Source organism: Loxodonta africana, chromosome 11 (genome assembly GCF_030014295.1).
Source record: "Loxodonta africana isolate mLoxAfr1 chromosome 11, mLoxAfr1.hap2, whole genome shotgun sequence".
NCBI classification, from domain to species: Eukaryota; Metazoa; Chordata; class Mammalia; order Proboscidea; family Elephantidae; genus Loxodonta; species Loxodonta africana.
The window spans coordinates 95467517-95491663 of NC_087352.1; the positions used below are offsets into that span (position 1 = coordinate 95467517).

Genomic DNA, 24147 nt, shown 5'->3' on the forward strand with positions numbered 1-24147 from the left:
GCTCCTGTAACCTCTGGTTGGGAAGAAACATTTAAAATAAAACATAAAAACATGGAAAGGCAAGATGATCACTCCCATTTGTTACCCATGCCCTAGTTAATGAGGACAAATCTGCATTCTAAGTGGTAGGTCTTTGCCAGAATCATTCCAACTACGATTTTTTTTTCTGTGAAAATTTAGCAGCTTCCTATCTAACTGTGTGACAATCAGGACTTTTGAGGGTCCCCAGCTCTGCTACTGGTTCTGAAGCCACTGTGCTAACTTGATAGAGAGGTTTAGTGAAGAGTTTGCAGCTCACAACCAATGGTCTTATCAGGCCTTTGGAAATTTTTAGAAAAAGAGAAAAGAAAATCTAAATAGTATTCTAAACCACCTTGAACCTCTTGACTCATAGTGGCCCTGTAGGACAGAGTAGAACTGCCCTATAGGGTTTCCAAGGCTGTTATCTACAGAAGCAGACTGCCACACCTTTCTCCCATGCAACAGCTGATGGATTCAAACCAACCTTTTGGTTACCAGATAAGCACTTAACCACTGTGCCACCAAGGCCCTTTTCCTTAGCATAGGGTGTTATCATAAAAAATATTAGATAAGGAACTTCTGGAAGAGGTTGGAGTGTTAAGGTCATGATGGCTGATAGCAACTCAAAAGCAGAAGCCTGGATTTGGTGTTGGGTGTGCAGTTGTCATTATGAAAGCCGGAACCCAAGGGCCCCAGCTTCTACTTCTTACTAGCTGCCGTCGAGTCAGCCCCTGACTTACAGTGACCCCACGAACAATGGAACGAAATGCTGCCCAGTCCTGCGTCATCCCTATGATCACTTGCGGATTGGACCATTGTGATCTACAGAGTTTCCACTGGCTGATTTTTGGAAGTAGGTCATAAGACCTTTCTTCCTAGTGCATCACAGTCAGGAAGCTCCGCTGAAACTCATTCAGCATCATAACAACACTCAAGCCTCCTGTGACAGATGGGTGGTAGCATGAGGCGCATCGGCTGGGAATCAAACCTAGGTCTTTAACGTGGAAGGCAAGAACTCTACTACCAAACCACCACAGCCCTCTCTGTCTCTACTAGATATTTTAAGTTCAGAGAAACAGCAGTCTACCAGAAATAAATAAGAAAAATCAATTTTAGGTTTCAGCTTTCAGGAAACCTTAAAAAATGGGAGTACATTCTTAATGCTCAACACAGTATTAAAAATCTGCTCAGTCTTTCTCACAGCCTGGCAATGGCTCTTGAGAAAATCTTTTGTAGGCAGCAGCTTAAAACACTCACCCTCTCCCTTTTATCACTGCCATGCAGTTCCCTATTTGCATTCTCCTTCACCGACCTCCCTGTAAACCCTCTCTTTCCCAGAAGCCCACACATCCACCCTCCCTCTATCGGCCCTACCGTTGCAGTAGCCCTCTGGTATCCTGTTCTGATGGCTGTCCTCAGAGATCAGCCCCTTGCCCAGATTCTGAACAACCAAGGGGAACCTACAAATAAATTGAGTACTCAAATATTATTTATTTATGCTCTTCCAATACCGGAATGTCTTTCTTTCAACTTCTGTGACAAAATTCTTTCTCAAGGCCCAACTCAATGTCATCTCCTCTGTAAAGCCTTCCCCTTCTCAGTTCAAGTAGAATTAACCTTCCTCTGTCCCCATAGAGCCCTTAATTTTATTATTATATCAATTTACTCACCACTAAACATTTAGACCCACAAGACTGCCACGGCCCCACTTGGCACCAATTGCAAAGGGGTACAGGACAGGAACCCCAGCTCCCCCGAAGGCAGTGTAGAGGGTTTCTCCTGCTAGGAGTCCTTGCAGCGGTCAGTGCAGGAGCCCATGTCAGGGAGCTATTCTCCTTGCCTGCCCCCCAGATGAAGACTCATGTGCAGGACACAAGATCCCCATTGGGCAGGTTCAGAAGCTCTGTGGCTTAAAAATCTCCAACAGTAGGGACGGAGCCCAGATGGCGGAATAGACAGATGCTTCCCTCAAGCCCTCTTTACAACAAAGACCTGAAAAAAAAAGTGAAATGAGTATATTTGTGACAAGCTGGGAGCCCTGAGCATCAAAGGCAAGCTTAGACAAAGAACTGAGGGGCAGGGGGAAGAAGAGGCCTTTCAAAACTGGAGAGGAGTTACCGGAACTGAATCGCGGAGAGCCCTCAGGCACCATTCCCAGAGCGCGGCAGTGGCGGGCGGCAGCGGGCTGGTACTAGCGTTCAGCCGCAGTTTCCTGAGGGAGAAGCAGCCAGCCACACAGCCCACTCACACCTCCGGAGCCTGAGGCGAACAGCACTCTCGGCAAAAGCTAAGTACTTCCGTACATTTTACCGCGCCCCCTCAACCCCCAAGCCAGCTTCAGCAGCTGAATCCCTGGGCCTGAGATAGACCCTGATGAGCACCTAGAGCCGCAAGCAAAATTCTGCTGAAGATCATTCAAAAACGGCTACAGCAGTATATTGACAGGGAACTGCCAGAAATTCAGGCCAGTTTCAGAAGAGGACATGGAAACAGGGATATCATTGCTGATGTCAGATGGATCCTGGCTGAAAGCAGAGAATACCAGAGGGTGTTTACCTCTGTTTTATTGATTATGCAAAGGCATTTGACTGTGTGGATCATAACAAACTATGGATAACACTGCGAAGAATGGGAATTCCAGAACACTTAATTGTGCTCATGAGGAACCTTTAGGTAGATCAAGAGGCAGTTGTTCAGACAGAACAAGGGCATACTGATTGGTTTAAAGTCAGGAAAGCTGTGTGTCAGGGTTGTATTCTTTCACCATACCTATTTAATCTGTACGCTGAACAAATAATCCAAGAAGCTGGACTATATGAAGAAGAACAGGGCATCAAGACTGGAGGAAGACTCATTAACAACCTGCGTTATTCAGATGACACAACCTTGCTTGCTGAAAGTGAAGAGGACTTGAAGCACTTACTGATGAAGACTGAAGACCACAGCCTTCAGTCTGGATTACACCTCAACATAAAGAAAACAAAAATCCTCACAACTGGACCAATGAGCAACATCGTGATAAACGGAGAAAAGATTGAAGTTGTCAAGGATTTCATTTTACTTGGATCCACAATCAACAGCCATGGAAGCAGCAGTCAAGAAATCAAAAGACGCATTGCATTGGGCAAATCTGCTGCAGAGGACCTCTTCAAAGTGTTGAAGAGCAAAGATGTCACCCTGAAGACTAAGGTGCAGCTGACCAAAGCCATGGTATTTTCAATCACATCATATGCATGTGAACGCTGGACAGCGAATAAGGAAGACCGAAGAAGAATTGACGCCTTTGAATTGTGGTGTTGGTGAAGAATATTGAATATACCATGGACTGCCAAAAGAATGAACAAATCCGTCTTAGAAGTACAACCAGAATGCTTCTTAGAAGCAAGGATGGCGAGACTGTGTCTTACATACTTTGGACGTGTTGTCAGGAGGGATAGTCCCTAGAGACAGCCATCATGCTTGGCAGAGTACAGGGTCAGCAGAAAAGAGGAAGACCCTCAACGAGGTGGATTGACACAGTGGCTGCAACAATGAGCTCAAGCATAACAACAATTGTAAGGATGGCGCAGGACCAGGCAGTATTTCGTTCTGTTGTGCATAGGGTCGCTATGAGTCAGAGCCGACTCGACCACACCTAACAACAACAATTAACTAGGGGAGCTCAGGACAGAAGCATCTCCTGTCCAGGCATAAACCGTCCATGGACCGTCTGCACCTTTCCCTTCTGCATGGACCTGTGTGGGCCTATCTTGGGAGAATAGGCCCTTGTTGGCAAACTCCAACCATTTCAGCTATGCGGTGGAGAGGTGGGTGTTTGACATTTGACATTGCTTTGCCTATTAAACAAGGTCCTCACCTACCCACAACACGGACCTAAGGACTGGTAGCTCCACTCAGGTCACCCAGCCACCTGTGACAGGGGTCCAAAGATAACTGGTACCTCCCAGTCCTCACAACAAAAACTTTGGGTGCCCATGGTCCCTCTGCAGAACCCACCCACAAGCATGCTCTAGGGAACAGAGACACGTTATCCTCAGAGACACTTGGGGGTCGGATCTCAGCCCCCTGCCTTGTTCAGAGCATGACCTCCCTGCTGCAATCAGATACCGGTATATACGCCAACCACCCCTGCCCCTCTAAGACTGTAGGACAGAGACTGTACCACACACTTGATATCAGCTACCTGGAAACCTGAGCCGCATTCATACAAGAAAACTGACTGGACTCCTAGACTGATATACCTGATAACAGCTCTAGCCAGCTGGGGACAGGACACCAGAGCTCCAAAGGTGAAAATAATCAAGCTAGCTCACTCAGACGGGGTATACCAAAACAAAACAAAGCAAGCAGCTACAACACAGTAAGCAAGTATAAACTAATACAATGGCTTGGAGACAACAGTCAATATCAAGTCACATAAAGAAACAGGACACGATCACCTCGACAGGCTCTCAAAACAAAGAATCCAGGGATCTTTTAGATGAAAGTGCATTCCTGGAATTACCAGATGCAGAATACAAAAGTTTAATATACAGAACCCTTCAAGACATCTGGAAGAAAATGAGAACAAGCCAAGGAACACACAGATAAAGCAACTGAAGAAATTAGAAAGATTATTCAGGAACGTAATGAAAAGTTTAATAAGCTGGAAAAACCCAGAGACAGACAGCAATCAGAAATTCAGAAGATTAACAATAAAATGACAGAATTAGATAACTCAACAGAAAGTCAGAGGAGCAGAATTGAGCAAGTAGAAGCTAGAATTTCTGAACTCAAAGATAAATCACTTGGCACTAATACATTTGATGAAAAATCAGATAAAAGAATTAAAAAAAAAATGAAGAAACCTTAAGAATCATGTGGGACTCTATCAAGAGAAATAACCTACGAGTGATTGGAGTACCAGAACAGAGAGGGATAACAGAAAATACAGAGAAAATTGTTGAGGATTTGTTGGCAGAAAACTTCCCTGATATTGTGAAAGATGAGAACATATCTATCCAAGATGCTCATCAAACTCCACATAAGGTAGATCTTAAAAGAAAGTCACCAAGACATATTATAATCAAGCTGGCCAAAACCAAAGACAAAGAGACAATTATAAGAGCAGAGAGGAATAAAAGAAAAGTCACCTACAAAGGAGAGCCGATAAGAATAAGCTCGGACTACTCAGCAGAAACCATGCAGGCAAGAAGGCAATGGGATGACATATTTAAAAAATTGAAGGAAACAAATTGCCTGCCAAGAATCATATATCCATCAAAACTGTCTCTTAAATATGAAGGTGAAATTAAGACATTTCCAGATAAACACAAGTTGAGGGAATTTGTAAAAACCAAACCAAAACTACAAGAAATACTAAAGGGAGATCTTTTTTTAGAAAATCAGTAATATCAGGCATCAACCCAAGACTAGAACACTGGGCAGAGCAACCAGAAGTCAACCCAGACAGGGAAATCCAAAAAAACAAAGCAAGATTAAAAAAAAAAAAAAGCCCAACATGGGGTAACTGTGATGTTATTATATAAAAGAAGACAATATGAAAATAATAAAGAGGGACTAAGAAATGTAATCATATATCTTACATATGGAGAGGAAGATACGACAATACAAAGAAATAAAAGTTAGTTTTAAATTTAGAAAAATAGGGGTAAATAATAAGGTAACCACAAAGGAGACAAACTATCCTACTCATCAAAATGAAATACAAGGGAAAAATACACTCAGCAGAAACAAAATCAACAACAACAAATATGAGGAAAGGACAATATATAAAGAAAATCTACTTGCCACATAAAATCAAGTGGGAAAAACAAACTGTCAACACACAAAAAAAACATCGAAATGATAGCACTAAATTCATACCTATCCATAACTACCCTGAATGTAAATGGACTAAATGCACCAATAAAGAGACAGAGAGTGGCAGAATGGATTAAAAAACAAGATCCGTCTATATGCTGTCTACAAGAGACACACCTAAGACTTAGAGACACAAACAAACTAAAGCTCAAAGGATGGAAAAATCTATATCAAGCAAACAACAATCAAAAAAGAGCAGGAGTGGCAATATTAATTCCTGACAAAATAGACTTTAAAGTTAAATCCATCAGAAAGGATAAGGAAGGACACTATATAATGATTAAAGAGACAATGCACCAAGAATATATAACCATAGTAAACATTTATGCACCCAATGACAGGGCTGCAAGATACATGAAACAAACTCTAGCAGCATTGAAAAGTGAGATAGACAGCTCCACAATAATAGTAGGAGACTTCAACATGCCACTTTTGGTGAAGGACAGGACATCCAGAAAGAAGCTCAATAAAGACACGGAAGATCTAAATGCCACGATCAAGCAACATGACCTCGTAGACATATACAGAACACTCCACCCAACAGCAACCAACTATACTTTCTTTTCTAGTGCCCATGGAACATTCTCTAGAATAGACCACGTATTAGGTCATAAAGCAAGCCTTAGCAGAATCCAAAACATTGAAATATTACAAAGCATCTTCTCTGACCATAAGGCCATAAAAGTGAAAATCAATAACAGGAAAAGAAGGGAAAAGAAATCAAACACTTGGAAACTGAACAATATCCTGCTCAAAAAAGACTGGATTATAGAAGAAATTAAGGATGGAATAAAGAAATTCATAGAATCCAATAAGAATGAAAACACTTCCTAGCAGAACCTTTGGGACACAGCAAAAGCAGTGCTCAGATGCCAATTTATATCAATAAATGCACACATCCAAAAAGAAGAAAGGACCAAAATCAAAAAATTATCCCTACAACTTGAAAAAATAGAAAGAGAGCAACAAAAGAAACCCACAGGCACCAGAAGACAACAGATAATAAAAATTAGAGCTGAACTAAATGAAATAGAAAACAGAAAAACATTTGAAAGAATAAGACCAAAAGCTGGTTTTTTGAAAAAATCAACAAAATTGATAAACCATTGGCCAAACTGACAAAAGAAAAATAGGAGAGGAAGCAAATAACCCGAATAAGAAATGAGATGGGCGATATTACAACAGACCCAACTGAAATTAAAAGAATCATATCAGATTACTGTGAACAACTACACTCAAACAAATTAGAAAACCTAGAAGAAATGGATGAATTCCTAGAAACACACTACCTACCTAAACTAACACAAACAGAGACAGAACAACTAAAAAGACCCATGATAAAAGAAGAGATTGAAAAGGTAATAAAAAAAACTCCCCCCAAAAAAAAAGCCCTGGTCTGGACGGCTTCACTGCAGAGTTCTACCAAACTCTCAGAAAAGAGTGAACACCACTCATACTACCAAACTCATTCTATGAAGCCACCATATCCCTGATACCACAACCAGGTAAAGACACCACAAGAAAAGAAAATTAAAGACATATATCTCTCATGAATGTAGATGCAAAAATCCTCAACAAAATTCTAGCCAATAGAATTCAACAACATATCAAAAAAATCATGCACCATGACCAAGTGGGATTCATACCAGATATGCAGGGATGGTTTAACATTAGAAAAACAATTAATGTAATCCACCACATGAATAAAACAAAAAACAAGAATCACAGGATTTTATCAATTGATGCAGAAAAGCCAACATCTCCCTAAAAGGAGAGAGCCTGAAAACATTCCCATTGAGATCGGGAACCAGACAAGGATGCCCATTATCACCACTCTTATTCAACATTGTGCTGGAAGTCCTAGCCAGAGCAATTAGGCTAGATAAAGAAATAAAGGGCATCCAGATTGGCAAGGAAGAAGTAAAAGTATCTCTGTTTGCAGATGACATGATCTTATACCCAGAAAACCATAAGGAATACTCCAGAAAACTACTGAAACTAATAGAAGAGTTCAGCAGAGTATCAGGATAAAAGATAAACATACAAAAATCAGTTGGATTCCTCTACACCAACAAAAAGAATGTTGAAGAGGAAATCACCAAATCAATGCCATTTAGAGTAGCCCCCAAGAAGATAAAATAATTAGGAATAAATCTTACCAGAGATGTAAAAGACTTATACAAAGAAAACGACAGTACATTTCTGCAAGGAACCAAAAAAGACTTATAAAAGTGGAAGAACATACCTTGCTCGTGGATAGGAAGACTTAACATTATAAAAATGTCTATCCTACCAAAAGCGATCTACACATTTAATGCAATTCCGATCCAAATCCCAAGGACATTCTTTAATGAGATGGAGAAACAAGTCACCAATTTCATATAGAAGGGAAAGAGGCCCCGGATAAATAAGGCATTTCAGAAAAAGAAGAACAAAGTGGGAGGCCTTACTCTACCAGATTTTAGAACCTATTATACCACCACAGTAGTCAAAACAGCCTGGTACTGGTACAACAACAGATACATGGACCAATGGAACAGAATTGAGAATCCAGACATAAATCCATCCACATATGAGCAGTTGATATTTGACAAAGGCCCCAAAACAGTTAGCTGGGGAAAAGACAGTCTTTTTAACAAATGGTGCTGGCATAACTGGATATCCATCTGCAAAAAAATGAAACAAGACCCATACCTCACTCCATGCACAAAAACTAACTCAAAATGGATCAAAGACCTAGAGATAAAATCTAAAACAATAAAGATCATGGAAGAAAAAATAGGGACAACGGTAGAAGCCCTAATACATGGCATAAACAGTATAGAAAACATTATAAAGGACGTAGAAGAAAAACTAGATAACTGGGAGCTCCTAAAAATCAAACACCTATGCTCATCCGAAGACTTCACCAAAAGAGTAAAAAGACCTACAGACTGGGAAAAAGTTTTTAGCTATGACATTTCTGATCAGCACCTGATCTCTAAAATCTACATAATACTGCAAAAACTCAACTGCAAAAAGACAAATAACCCAATTTAAAAATGGGCAAAAGATATGAATAGACACTTCACTAAAGAAGACATTCAGGTAGCTAACAGATATATGAGGAAATGTTCACGATCATTAGCCATTAGAGAAATGCAGATCAAAACTACAATGAGATTTCATCTTACTCCAACAAGGCTGGCATTAATCCAAAAAACACAAAATAATAAATGTTGGGGAGGCTGTGGAGAGATTGGAACTCTTATACACTGCTGGTGGGAATGTCAAATGGTACAACCACCACTTTGGAAATTGATTTGGCGCTTCCTTAAAAAGCTAGAAATAGAACTACCATATGATCCAGCAATCCCACTCCTCGGAATATATCCTAGAGAAATAAGAGCCTTTACATGAACAGATATATGCACACCCATGTTTATTGCAGCACTGTTTACAATAGCAAAAAGATGGAAGCAACCAAGGTGCCCATCAATGGATGAATGGTTAAATAAATTATGGTATATTCACACAATGGAATACTACGCATCAATAAAGAACAGTGACGAATCTGTGAAACATTGCATAACATGGAGGAACCTGGAAGGCATTATGCTGAGTGAAATTAGTCAGTTGCATAAGGACAAATATTGTATAAGACCACTATTATAAGAACTTGAGAAATAGTTTAAACTGAGAAGAAAACGTTCTTTTGTGGTTACAAGAGGGGGGAGGGAGGGAGAGTGGGAGGGGCATTCACTAATTAGATAGTAGATAAGAACTATTTTAGGTGAAAGGAAAGACAGCACACAATACAGGGGAGGTCAGCACAATTGGACTAAACCAAAAGCAAAGAAGTTTTCTGAATAAACTGAATGCTTCAAAGGCCAGCTTAGTAGGGGCAGTGGTCTGGGGACCATGGTTTCAGGGGACATCTAAGTCAATCGGCATAATAAAATCTATTAAGAAAACATTCTGCATCCCACTTTGAAGAGTGGCACCTGGGGTCTTAAACGCTAGGAAGCAGCCATCTAAGATGCATCAATTGGTCTCAACCCACCTGAATCAAAGGAGAATGAAGAACACCAAGGACACAAGGTGATTACGAGCCCAAGAGACAGAAAGGGCCACATGAACCAGCGACTACATCATCCTGAGACCAGAAGAACTAGATGGTACCCGGCTACAACCAATGACTGCCCTGACAGGGAACACAACAGAGAACCCCTGAGGGAGCAGGAGAGCAGTGGGATGCACACCCCAAATTCTCATAAGATCAGACTTAATGGTCTGACTGAGACTGGAAGGACCCTGCTGGTCATGGCCCCCAGACCTTCAATTGGCCCAGGATAGGAGCCATTCCCAAAGCCAACTCTTCAGACATGGATTGGACTGGACAATGGGTTGGAGAGGAATGCTGGTAAGGAGTGAGCTTCTTGGATCAGGTGGACACTTGAGACTATATTGGTATCTCCTGCCTGGAGGGGAGATGAGAGGGTGGAAGGGGTTAGAAGCTGGCGAAATGGACATGAAAAGAGAGCGTGGAGAAAGAGAACGGGCTGTCTCATTAGGGGGAGAGTAATTGGGAGTGTGTAGCAAGGTGTATATGGGTTTTTGTATGAGAGACTGACTTGATTTGTAAACTTTCACTTAAAGCACAATAAAAATTATTTAAAAAAAAAAAAAATCTCCAACAACTCTTGTAGCAACTCACTAGGCAGAGCTCCCAGAGTCCCAGGAAGGGACATGTGCCAATCACAAAAGTCAGTGCACTCAGGGAGGCCCCGAGCTGTGGGGTCCAATTCTAGTCCTTCCCAGTCCAGATGTGGTTTTCCAACTGGGGTCATTTTTATCATGAGCAATGTTGTCTAGTAATACAGTTACTTCTTCAATTCAGGAACCAATCTGTAGGGTTATAAAGAAGGTTTGCCTGGACAGTTTCACTGCACAATTACCAGCCTTGGTTCTTCTTATGTTAACTTATTAGCTGAAAATGTTAACATTTTAAAACTTGCATATCCTTGTTTATAATGAGATTAAACATTCTTCCTCTCTTTGTTTTATAGTTGTATTCTTTCTTTTAAAAAAACCCCATTGCCATTGAGTCTATTCAAACTCTTAGAATTGTATATGCCTTTGCCTGATTATTCAGTGGAGTCTTTGGGATTTGTCCTTATATGAGGCCTTTATTTTTTAATATAATTTTAATTATGCAAGAAATACATGAATCTAGTCTCCTTTGTAAAAAATTCAAATATTTCAGATAAAGCTCAAGACCCTTTGAATGTATGAGGTCTTTTAGTCCATTCAAAATTGATGCCACAATATGATGTGGGGATACAGGATCTGAATGGGTTTCCTCAAAATTGCTAAGAACGAATTTATTAAACCATGTTTCCTCTTTGTGTTCATTTGTAATGCCCCCTTTATCTTTTATTAATTTTTTTAGATCTAGATTGGGGCTTCTTTATTCTGTTCTTTTGATAAAGCCATTTGTTTTTAATGACACAGACTATATTTTGGTCTGATGGAATTTGTCTTCCTTTTGTTTTCAGATTTTTATTTTTATTTGAGTGTCTATATCAGTATATAGGTATTTGTCTGTTCTAGCTTTTCTTCTTTACCAGATGATTTTTAAAGTCAGTTTTTACTGCTGGAAATAGAAATACTAGATTTAGGTTTGTTCATTCATATTCACTTTATTCTAAACTCTTTTCTCAATTAAAATAGCTTTCAGCTGATTAGTTTAGAAATCTCTGTCTTCTACTTCAAGTTCACTGCTCCTTTTCCTGTAATTTGCTGCACTGAGAACCATTCTGTTCTATGACAATAGCATTTCTTTATTTCAGGAAAGGTAATGGCGTTTTTTCTTCTAGGTGGCAAATATTAAGAAGGAAACTCATATTGTGTGGTACAAAGATGAGAGAGAGATATCAGTGGATGAAAAACATGATTTTAAGGATGGCATATGCACCCTGCTTATAACAGAGGTAGGTGATACACCTGTGTATGCACCCTGCTTATAACAGAGGTAGGCGATATACACGTGAAATGTAGGCTATTCCTTCTGTACCCTATGTTCTCCCAAAAAGCGTAGACTAGATTCTGTTCCTTTCTTGCTAGGTGATTTATAATTCCTTGCTTCTCTCTGTTCCTGAGCTTCTTGCCCCTAACATTACCCTCCCCCACCACCAAAAAAAGCTGTAGAAACATAAGAGCTTTTCTCACCTTGTGATATGCGTGGTTTTGTGAGATCTCCAACCCCCACTGGCTACTCCGTCCTACGCTATGAGTCGGAACCCACTCGAAGGCACTGGGTTTGGTTTTGTTGGTTTACTGGCTTTCTTATCCACAGGGGAGGGGCAGGGCAGTTAAGTGGATTCTTCTTTGTTCCCTAAAGACCCAGAGACCATCAGACATAGTATTCATTAAAGTACAGATTTTTATCCACTTTCTGTCTAAAAGAGGACAGCTTTCAAAATTATGTGATCCTCTGTTTTTAATAAATGAAGGCAGAGTACAAGTTAAGGGCTCTGAGCCTCAGATCAATGATAGCCTCAGAAGGTAGGAAAACCAGCACTGCTACCTGGGCCATCTTGACTGGGTGCCAGCATCGCCTGCATGGCTAGATGCTCATTCAACATGTGTTTGGTTGGCAGCTCCATAAATCACAGGGCCATAGACATGCAAACACCATACCCTGAGCCCACCATAAACTGCAATGTGGAATCTTTATTCCCCCCTCAGTTTTCGAAGAAAGATGCTGGGATTTATGAGGTGATCCTGAAAGACGACCGAGGGAAAGATAAGAGCAGATTGAAGCTTGTGGATGAAGGTCAGTCCACCAATTGTGAGGTCCGTTTTGTGTGTTCTGTATGCAGGTTAGGAGAGTTAGGATTGAGGCTGGGCTGGTGATTGATGTCATGCTTTTTTGGCCTGAAGATTTTGTCTTAGTTGAAATTTCGACAGAGTGAACTACTGCTTTATTCAAAAATACTTCACTTGTTTTAGTCTTCCTAGCAATCAAAAGTCTACTTTTGATCCTCAGGGAAGGAATAGGCCACGGTCCAATGGGGTCTGTTTTCAATTCAAAACATCATTTTTGTTTCAACTATAGAAATGTTCCAGGATTAAAAGTCTGTGGGAAGCATGACCAAAATAGTTCACTGTTGAACAGTGGTCAGAAAGATTTAGGTATGAAACTCAAAGCCTTGCAGTTACTAGCATAGCAAGAAAGCAATTTTCATTTTTCAGCCACTACTAAAGACAAACTATCATGGAAATGAAAACCTACATGTGGCCCTCAAACTTCCAGTTTGTTTCTGGATGAAATCTTTTAACGGTATTGCTGACAAAGAGTAGAAGTTTGGCTTTGATTTTGCCTTCCTACTCTTGGTGGAAAACCCACCGTATTACCGAGGCGTTGATTCCAACTCATAGCAACCCCGTAGGGTTTCCAAGGCTGTAAATCTCTGCAGGAGCAGACTGCCACATCTTTCTCCTACGGAGCTGCTGGTGGTTTCAAACCGCTGACCTTTTGGTTAGCCGTCCATCGTTTTAACCACTGCACCACCGGGGCTCCTTGGTGGACGGGTGACTAAATGTGCTTATTGGCAACGCATTATTAGACTGAGGGAGAGCAAGGAACTCGACGGCTAATTCATTATGAATTGATGACACAGATAAGAAGCCTTCCTCTATGTAAACCCAGGCTTCTTGGGATTTAGGAAGAAAGAGAATCCTAAAGACAAGAACTTTCCCGGGAATCCCATTCTGGCTCTTTACCTAGGATGTATATACGGTGACAGTTACAAAGAATCAGAGGGAGAAAAATATCAAAATAAACAGGAGTCTTTTAAAATTTGATAAAAAATTAAGTTATTCCTTCAAATAGCACTTATTCATTGGTCAACAAATTTACCTTGTGATCAGTACCCTTCACCAGACAGGGAATTTTTGAAAGCATAATACTGACTAAGAATTTGAGATTTGACCTTACATTGAACATTTTCATGCTAAACCTTTGTCTGTGAATCTCTACCCACAGCCTTTAAAGAGCTGATGACTGAAGTATGCAAAAGAATCGGTAAGTCAGTGTTCCTACCACAAGGATGCTGCTTCGTTCTTCTCTTGCCGGTGGACTTACCGGTGCACGGATGTGCTGTGTCCCCTTTCAGCTTTGTCTGCTACGGACCTGAAGATCCAGAGCACCGCTGAGGGAATCCGCCTATACTCCATCGTTCCTTACTACCTGGATGATTTGAAAGTCAACTGGTCCCACAAGTACGTAAGTGGGAACTCAAGGTGTACAAATTCTTTCTCCACTGGGGGCAAAGAAAGTGGGAGGTTGAACCTTTGTTTTTCTCAGCTAGGAAGTCTCTGACACCCTTGGCTTCTCAGGGCCTGACATTGAAGAGCACAGGACAGAAGAACCCCGTCCACCCCCTTAGTATGGTAGCACTTGCCCTTAATACACATATTTTGAGGCCAGGAATGGCTATGGTACATCTTTCCTGTAACCTGAGAAGCGTCGTAATTCACATCCATGCTTATACTCTAACCTCCACCTCCAGACAGGGTCGTGCTTAGGCCGTCTCTGCTTTGCTGGACATCCAGGGCCAGGTCTCTATCCCTCTCTTGCTACAGACAGCCAGGGCCGGATGACCCAATACGCAAGGCACGCACGGCCTTACTTGTGTTTACTTACTAACCTGTAGTGCACAATTTCACCTGGGTTTCACCAAATGTGGTGAAATCTCTGTGAAACTGTACACTATAGATTAGTAAGTAAACATAAGTAAGCCCATGCGTGCCTTGCCTACTGGTTAACCCACCGCTGCATACTGCTAACACATGCTCTGGTCTGGAACGAGACTGAAGCAGTGTGCACCAAGAGGTACCAAATTTCCCTTTATATGAGTTAATTCAGAAGAGTGGCCAAGTTATTTTTACAGCGATTGGCTCTGTTGGGCATTCCCATGTTTCCAGGCCACTCTCAGAAGACTTCGGAGACTCTAAGATGACTTTAAGGATATGTATTTGGACTGGATTGTGCCTGAAGATCTGCTCTAATCTCAAAACTACCTTTGTGGAGTTATGCAGGAGTTCCACTCTAGTTCACCTCTGAGATTCCAAGAACCTACGTAGATCTCCAAGTCAAAGCAGTCCTCCCATTTCAACTCTTGACAATGTCCTTGACCTCTGTACTTTCTTACAATTTTCTGAGCTGAAAGGTAACAGAAGCCTGGCATATATAATGTGATGGGGGCCCAGCCACGTCAGTCCAGTCTTAGGATACAGTGAACACTTATTCTAAACTGCAAAATGTTCTTCAAAGCCCCTCTGAAAAGTAGGTCATTCTGGCATCGCCAGAAGGAAGCAGATAATGTTTATTACATCCAGCATTCAGTGGCTCTTCCAGTATTCCAGGCACTGTTGTACACCCTTTAGAGGTATGAAGTTATTTAATATTCACAACAGCTCTATGACATAGGTACAACCTCACTTTAGTGATAAGGAAGCTTATGGTCTGGGAGGTGACTTGCCCGAAGTCACACAGCTCCGTAGGGGCACAGGGCTGAACCCAGGCAGCCCAGCTCCAGAGCCCAGACTCACATGGCCCTAGCCCCTGTGTTCAAGTTGCACTAAAAGTCTAGGTTGTACTAGAACTGGGTCCCACAAAGCAATAATTTGTGTTTTCTTTAAAACTACTTTATTGTTATGTACAACAGTGTGGTTTATTATTATTAGTTTCTTGAGTTCTGAAAAATGAGAAGTAAAACTCCAGTGTAGAATGCTTGAGGTTTCTTTCCTTTGTTCTATTTCCTTCAGAGGACATTTTAGGAAAGTAATTATAAGTTAAAATAGATCAATTACTAGGAAATTCCTCTGTGACATCTAGGACATTCTAATGTATCAGTCTGAAAAATAAGATAAATTAGTTGAATCATCAATCAAAAAGCTTTACGTCATCTCTAAAAGAATTACTTGTTCAAAAAAAAAAATGAGAACATTGAAAATACGCTCTGAGGAAATGGCTGCTGCACTAAATGGATACTGCATAAATGTCTTAAGTTATTTGGCCTGGTCAGCTAAAGGAGTTATTTGTACATTTTTGTGTCTCTGGAAGGTTCAGGAATTAAAGGATTGTCTTCACTGTCTTCATGTAGGTACGTGCTGCAATGGGGAAAACCTTGAAATGGGTTTCAGTCTTGACTTTGCTCCTAAATTCCCAAGTGATCTTAGGCAAGTCACTTAATTTTCTGAACTTCACTTTTCTTTCCTATATAAAAGGAGTAGTAATACCTACTCTATCTCAAAAGATTAATAGATTCAATGAGGTAATGAAAATGACGATGTTTTGTAAACCATGAGGTACTTTACAAATGTAAAGTACTATTTTGCATATTAGCCAGAGTGTAAAGAATTTAAACAGATTTATTATAGCAAAGCGAAAAAGAGGAGGATCCTCAATGAGATGGACTGACACAGTGGCTGCAATAATGAGCTCAAGCCTAACAATGATTGTGAGGATGGCGCACGACCGGGCAGTGTTTCATTCTCTTGTCCATAGGGTTGCTATGAGTTGGAACTGACTCAACTGCACCTAACAACAGCAACAATTATAGCAAAGCAGAGAACTACCTGTCCTTCTGTCTAAGACTCTAAGACATATCTATTGCTCAGGCTAGAGTCTGCAGGGTATAGACAAGTTCCTTTACCCTACATTTTATGGCATTTTAATTTTTAATTACTTTTAAAGAATGTGATGGTATAAGAGAAATGCTAAAGTCATATTTGAAAGCTAAAAGGTTTTTTTGGTGAAGAATTTTATTTTCCTATTTTTTTATGTTCATTTTGGTTGTTGCAATTACAAACATAATACATGTTTGTTTTAGAAAATAAATTTATAATAATATATTACAGAATAGAAAGAATTTATAATATAATATTATCCCTGTTAGTTTGTCATTCTGTGGTTGCTTGTGTATTGCTGTGATGCTGGAAGCTATGCCACTGGTATTTCAAATACCAGCAGGGTCACCAATGGTGGACAGGTTTCAGTGCAGCTTTCAGACTAAGACAGACTAGGAAGAAGAACGTGGCGGTCTGCTTCTGAAAAAATTGGCCAGTGAAAACCTTACAAATAGCAGTGGAACACTGTCTGACATAGCACCTGAAGATAAGCTTCTCAGGTTGGAGGGCACTCAAAATATGACAGGGGAGGAGCTGCCCCTCAAGGTAGAGTTGACGTGGATGGAGTAAGCTTTGGACCTTCATTTGCTGATGTTGCATGACTCAAAATGAGAAGAAACAGCTGCAAACATCCACTAATAATTGGAACACGGAATTCACAAAGCATGAATCTAGGAAATTTGGAAGTCATCAAAAATGAAACACATAAAGATCAATATCCTAAGCATTAGTGAGCTGAAATGTACTTGTATTGGCTATTATGAATCAGACAATCATATGGACTACTATGCTGGGAATGACAAATTGAAGAGGAATGAGCTTGCATTCATCGTCAAAAAGAACATTTCAAGATCTATCCTGAAGTACAACGCTGTCAGTGGTAGGATAATATTCATATGTCTGCAAGGAAAACCAGTTAATACAACTGTTATTCAAAGTTACACACCAACCACTAATGCCAAAGATGAGAAAATTGAAGATTTTTATCAATTTCTGCAGTCTGAAACTGACCAAATATGCAGTCAAGATGTATTGATAATTACTGGTGATTGGTGGTGTTGGGAATGCAAAAGCTGGAAACAAAGAAAGATCTGTAGTTAGAAAATATGGCCTTGGTGATAGAAACGATGCAGAAGATTGCATGATAGAATTTTGCAAGACCAACAATTTATTCATTGGAAATACCTTTTTTCAACAAAATAAATGGTTACTCAATACATGTGGACCTCGCCAGATGGAATACACAGGGATCTGTGGAGATGATGAAGAAGCTCAATATCATCAGTCAGAAGAAGGCCAGGGGTCAACTGCAGATCAGACCATCAATTGCTCGTACGCAAGCTTAATTTGAAGCTGAAAAAAATTAAAACCAGTCCACCAGAGCCAAAATATGTCCTTGAGTATATCCCACTTTAATTTGGAGACCATCTAAAGAATAAATTTGACACTTTAAACACTAATGATCAAAGACAAGAGAAGTTGTGGGATGACATTTAGGATATCATACATGAAGAAAGCAAAAGGTCATTAAAAGATAAGAAAGAAAGAAAGTGGATGTCAGAAGAGACTCTGAAGCTTGCTCTTGAATGGAGAATAGCTAAAGCAAAAGGAAGAAATGATAAAAGAGCTGTTCAGAAGATTTCAAAGGGCAGCTCGAAAAGACAAAATAAAGTATTGTAATGAAATGTGCAGACACCTGGAGTTAGAAAACCAAAAGGATAGATAGAACACACTCGGCATTTCTCAAGCTGAAAGAACTGAAGAAAAAATTCAAGCCTTGAATTGCAATATTGAAAAATTCTTCAGGGAAAATATCAAACGACACAGGAAGCATCAAAAGAAGATGAAAGGAATACACAGAGTCACTATACCAAAAAGAATTGGTCGATATTCAGCCATTTCAGGAGGCAGAATGTGAACAAGAACTGATGGTGTTGAAGGAACAAGTCCAAGCTGCACTGAAGGCATTGGTGAAAAAGAAGGCTCAAGAATTGACACAATACCAGTTGAGATGTTTCAGCAAACGGGCACAGTGCCGGAAGTGCTCATTCGTCTATGCCAAGAAATTTGAAAGTCAGCTACCAGGCCAACCGACTGAAAGAGATACATATTTGTGCCCATTCCAAAGAAAGGTGATCCAACAGAATGCAGAAATTATTAAACAATATCATTACTATCACACACAAGTAAGATTTTGCTGAAGATCATTCAAAAATGGTTGCAACAGTACGTCAACATGGAACAGCCAGAAATTCAGGCCGGATTCAGAAGAGGATGTGGAACAAGGGATGTCATTGCTGATGTCAGATGGATCTTGACAGATCCATCTTGACAGAAAGCAGAGAATACCAGAAAGATGTTTACCTGTGTTTTATTGCCTATGCAAAGGCATTTGTCTGTGTGGATCATAACAAACTCTAGATAACATTGTGAAGAATGAGAATTCCAGAACACTAAATTGTGTTCATACAGAACCTGTACATAGACCAAGAGGCAGAACAAGGGGATAGTGAGTGGTTTAAAATCAAGAAGAGGGTACATCAGGGTCATATCCTTTCACCGTGCTTATTCAGTCTGTATGCTGAGTAAATAATCTGAGAAGCTGGACTATGTGAAGAACATGGTATCAGGATTGACATTAAAACCTGCGTTATGCAGATGACACAACGCTCCTTGCTGAAAGTGAAGAGGACTTGAAGCACTTACTGATGAAGAACAAAGACCACAGCCTTCAGTACGGATAACACCTCAACATAAAGAAAACAAAAATCCTCATAAGTGGACCAATGAGTAACATCATGATAAATGGAGAAAAGACTGAAGTTGTTAAAGATTTCATTTTATTTGGATCCATAATCAACACGTATGGAAGCAGCAGTCAATGTACAGGTTCCATATGAACACAATGTTTTGTTCTGTTGCATGTGGGGTCGCGATGAGTCGGAAACAACTCGATGGCACCTAACAACAACATAGTTTTATGAGCCATACTATGAACATTTTGGAGTACTTCCTTCTAGACTTTTCTCTATGCATAACTGTGACTGTAACAGTGTAGTTTTGTATAGTGCTTTTTTTCTTATTTCTTCACATTTTTACAATTTCTCCATAAAGTTTCTTTTAACATCACTCAGAGTATATCCAATTTCTTTTTTCTATTTCATCTAGGACAGCAGCATTTCTGGACTGTGAGATCACAAAATAAAGGGTTATAAACCAAAAAACCAAACCCATTGTTGTCGTCAATTTTGACTCACAGCGACCCTATAAGACAGAATAGAACTGCCCCATAGGGTTTCCAAGGAGCGGCTGGTAGATTCCAACTGCTGACCTTTTGGTTAGCAGCCACAGTGCTAAACCACTGCTCCACCAGGGCAAATAGGGTTATACTTCTATTTATTCTCCTGACACACTGTAAAATCCTGAGACACTCCTGTTCAGGGACAGAGGATGTGCCTCATTCATTGTGGCAGCACCTCTTCTTTTCACTTACCCTTGGCTCTGCGGCCTTGTGCATATTTACATATGTTTTAAATAGCCTATAACCAAGCATGTAAATAGGTGTCAGGCACAAGTGGGCCCCCTTAAATGTGTTTTGGACCAGCTTATAAAAGCTGATATGTAACTATCAATCATATCTAGTTTGGCCTTTTGGTTTTAAAGATTCCCTCAGTGCTATAAATAAACCCAAGCAAAAACAAAGATAATTAATATAGCTGAGAAGTGTTGGCTTGCTCTCTGCTCTGGCTCCAGACTGCTATTGGGAATTAAATGTTATATTTAATATCAGCCTATCAGTGCCCCCTCCCCTTCCCCTCAAGCCTTGGAATCCGAATTCTGTGCTTCAGGGCCAATACTTTCTCTGAAGCATTGGAATAACATGCGTGGAACCCATGCTATTTAAAAGTCTGTAAAATGTTACGGCAAGACCTTCAAGAACAGCCAAAGATCAGCTTCAGATGAAAGCCCACACTAACAATGTTTTCTTTGATTTTACCAGTGGAACCGCTATTAGGTACTCAGATAGAGTTAAGAGTGGGGTCACCGGAGAGCAGATCTGGTTACAAATCAATGAGCCTACGCCCAACGACAAAGGGAAATATGTCATGGAGCTCTTTGATGGCAAAACTGGACACCAGAAGACAGTGGATCTTTCTGGACAAGGTAAGTGATATTCTGCAGATTAAAACTTACTATAAAGTAAGTTTGAAGAAGAGCGAAGGGTGGAAAGAGGTCATTGCATTCGACTGCTCGAAGAGCGCTTTGGTTTTGATGAAGCGGGTTAAGCCAGCAGTGGTGGAGGAAGCCAGAGTTCAGGGGGTAGGGAGTGAGCGGGAGGTACAGTGGGGACAGCAAGGATGCACCCCTCCTCCACAAAGTGACTACAAACAAGGCCGGGTGGCTCCGCAGTCACTAGAGAAGGAGGATTGTTTCTAGGGTACCCACACTGAAAAAGAGTATTTCTATGGTGAATGAAATTTGAGCATCTTCATAGAGTCCGAGAAGTCTGTTGAGCTGGGAGGACTGCAGGTGTGAGTGAAGGGGAATAATGGGGCATCTATCAAAGTCCTGCGGAGTAAAGAGAAAAGGTCTGAAATCAAGAGCAGAGGCTAAGTGTTGACTTTGGAAAGGAGCAGGGATTCCTTTTCTTCAGAAACTAGAGAAGGGGATTTGTGAAAAACAAAGTCCATACTAAGAGGAAAGAAGGAAGTTGGAGAAATTGGATCCTGATGGTCTCAGATTTCTTGGTCAGGTACTGAGAGCGCGGGGGCTTCTGGAGAGAATTAAGAATAGGAGAAGAGAGTAAAGAGAGGTACATATAAGGGTTTTCCACAGGAGAGCAAAGAAGAAGGTGACACACGCCTCTCAGTGTTAAAATGTGGTGCCCCTTCTCTCCCCCACTATTCATCTTAGTCTTTCCTGAAGAAATAAAATAGTCTACACTAAGTTACTGAAGGAGGCGATGGACTTGTCCCTCCACATCTTCATATATCAAAATATAACCAAAATATGCAATGGAGCTTAGTGTTTCTTTAGTCCTCAGAGAATATATTCCTAACTTAGAGAGCAGCCTTTCCGGCCTGTTTCAGTTGTGTTGTGCCCTAACCCCCACCCCATCATGACTGGAAAGACTCACTGAAGGGCTTCTGCAGTCAACAAGTTCATCAGTCTGCTCCAGAGGGACGCGACTCTCTAGGCCAGTCACATGTACAATGACAGGGGTTTCTTCTGCAGTCCGTCTGACTATTTGAAATGCTAGAAAAAGGAAAACAAGTGGGTGGGTAAATTTTTTTTTTTTTTTTTTAACCCTCTGGCCCATCAAAGCTTATTTAACCCTCAAACCATCCTTAAGTAAAAGGCTGTGGGCTGTCTTCACAGTGTCTCTGCCGCCATCAGAGGCGGAGGGCCCAGCTGTGCACTTCCGTCTCTCATGTGGTGAGTGGGGGAAGAAGGGTGCTGAATCTCAGCCTGGTTTACACTAATTATTTAGTCCGTCCTATTATTTTATTTATTTATTTTTTTTAAGGGACAGGAAACGACTCGATGGCACTAGTTTTTTATTATTTTTTTAATTTTTTATCCTGTACAGGTAAGAAACAATGAGAGCCAGAGACTTTAATTCTGACTTTATATTTCTCAGCTCATGAAATTACCTGTGTTTTGTAGACTTAAGTTTTGAGTCTAGACAACAGAGAAGCTTAAAGATATAGGAGACCCAGAAAAACCCAGTGCCATCAAGAGCGTTAAAATGAAGCTGCCGTTTTGCCTGAAGTTCTCAAAGTAGCTTACTCTGACAGCTAAGGAAAGCAGTTTTTTTTTTAGAACCCTGTAACTCTCCTTTCCTTCACTCACTCGTCTTACCTCCATCACGGCATAAGAAGTAGTGCTTCCTGCAGGCTCAGTACACCCTGAGGTTACTTTACAGTAATTCATTCTGCCCTTTAACTGAATACACAGGCCAGACGGTGTAGCTGGAGACACACCCGTCTAGCTGGGGGAGTTGTGACGCCTGGGATACTTAATAAGAGAAAAGCTTGTTTGCTGACCAGGATGCTTATTAGACAGCCAACTGTTATTTGAAACACACTTTTATTTCCATTTTATCTTTGGTGGAGCTAATCTCTGCCTTTTTGTGTAAAGGTTTCATGATGAATTCAAATCTCCTAAAATCTGCCATTTTGTATTTTTTACCCAGAAAGCATTTCCTCTTCTTGTTGAGCACGTTAAACAGGCTTAGTCTTGTCTGGACGGAACACAATTAACTCAGGCCGTGAATTATAATCAGCCTCTGTGTGTTGTCAATTCTGTGTGAGAAAACTCTTAACTTGTCTTTTTTCTTTTAAAGCATATGAGGATGCCTATGCTGAATTCCAGAGGCTAAAGTAAGTCCTTTTCCTAGCAAATGCCACGTAAGTGGTCTGAGTTCTCTGGAACGTTGTGTGCTGCTCCCTGACCTGAGTTAGAGAGGGCCTTTTATTCCAGCAAGTCCACTCCAAATAGCACTCCCCACTGTTACATGAGTAGCAAGACGTTTCTGAGGCAATGAAATGCAGGCAAGGTTAACTGCTTTGAACTAACACTGAATTCTTCTTTGTGTGTATGTTTGTTTCTCTCAACCACAGACAAGCTGCCATTGCAGAGAAAAGTAAGTAAATCTCCTTCCCATTTACCCGGCATAGTTTCAAAATGTAGCTTTTCTTTTGTATTAAGACAATAGACAGAGGAAAGCGAAAGGGCTTTTTCATTAGTTTCTTTTTTCAAAATTATAGGTGGTCTACATTATACATTATAATTTCATTTCAGTCTCTTGAGTAAGAACATCTATGAAAAGAAGGCCTCAGGTTACATTATAAGAATGTCACACAGCTCTTGGTTTGAGCAACCAACCAGACATCCTGATAAATCTCTTGGCTGGAGATCACACAACAGGTTGTCAATCACCTGCAACCACAATGTATCAGAAAAGTGTATACACAGTTAAAGAAAAGAAAAATCACAAAACGTTGTAAATTTTCCGTCAGGTAAATCACTGTAACTTGTCTCATAGCAAGTGCTCCCACATGTTGCTGAGAGCCCCTGGAAGAGAAAAGATGCTCAGGAAGGCTGTTATTACTCTCATTTAACTAGACACAGTCTGAGTGAATGACCACCAGCTATCAAGTCTGAGTACCCAGAAACATACTTACTAAGACACATCCACAACCCTTCATCTATCAACTGTTTACTTCACAAATAAGATGATTGGAAGAACTGGAACCGTATTACATGACCCCAGAAGTCGCTGGCTAATCCACCATCATAATTCAGTTTCTTTCTCGTTGTGGGAGCCAGAATATGAAAATTGTTGAGGGATAAAACTGTAGAGTCAACCCTAAGTTGGGATTGAAGAGAACTTGGAGGAGTGAGAGTGAAGCCATCCGTCCATTTTCCAATGGCTCCAAGTCATTCAGGAATGAGATTTTTAACCCTCCTTTCTCCTCTGTCACTCTCTTGGCTCCTGCTATGGGTTTGTAATGCTGCCACTAGTGGTGAATGGGGTAGACGCCAGTACCAGGGGTGAAAGTGTGACCTGGAGCATGTCAGAGC

General features: G+C 40.7%; 1 protein-coding gene and 1 long non-coding RNA gene across 12 annotated transcripts in view; one reads left to right on the forward strand and one right to left on the reverse strand.

Moving 5' to 3' along the window:
* MYOM1 (myomesin 1) overlaps positions 1 to 24147 on the forward strand; it is a 198456-nt gene that overhangs the window by 167914 nt on the left and 6395 nt on the right. For all 3 annotated transcript variants that reach the window (XM_023543963.2, XM_064294689.1, XM_064294688.1), the window contains 7 exons: positions 11742 to 11855; positions 12613 to 12700; positions 13913 to 13951; positions 14043 to 14148; positions 20561 to 20724; positions 22907 to 22943; positions 23184 to 23206. In XM_023543963.2, coding sequence (XP_023399731.2) covers positions 11742 to 11855; positions 12613 to 12700; positions 13913 to 13951; positions 14043 to 14148; positions 20561 to 20724; positions 22907 to 22943; positions 23184 to 23206 — 571 coding nt within the window. The remainder of the gene's footprint in view (positions 1 to 11741; positions 11856 to 12612; positions 12701 to 13912; positions 13952 to 14042; positions 14149 to 20560; positions 20725 to 22906; positions 22944 to 23183; positions 23207 to 24147) is intronic.
* Positions 1 to 24147, reverse strand: part of LOC111749599 (uncharacterized) — a 73327-nt gene that overhangs the window by 31816 nt on the left and 17364 nt on the right. For 5 of the 9 annotated variants that reach the window (XR_002784827.2, XR_010323489.1, XR_010323490.1 and 2 more), the window contains 2 exons: positions 21698 to 21816; positions 17939 to 19521 (listed from right to left, as the gene is read on the reverse strand). This is a non-coding gene — a long non-coding RNA (uncharacterized LOC111749599). The other 4 variants (XR_010323488.1, XR_010323486.1, XR_010323487.1 and 1 more) reach the window with 4 other exon arrangements.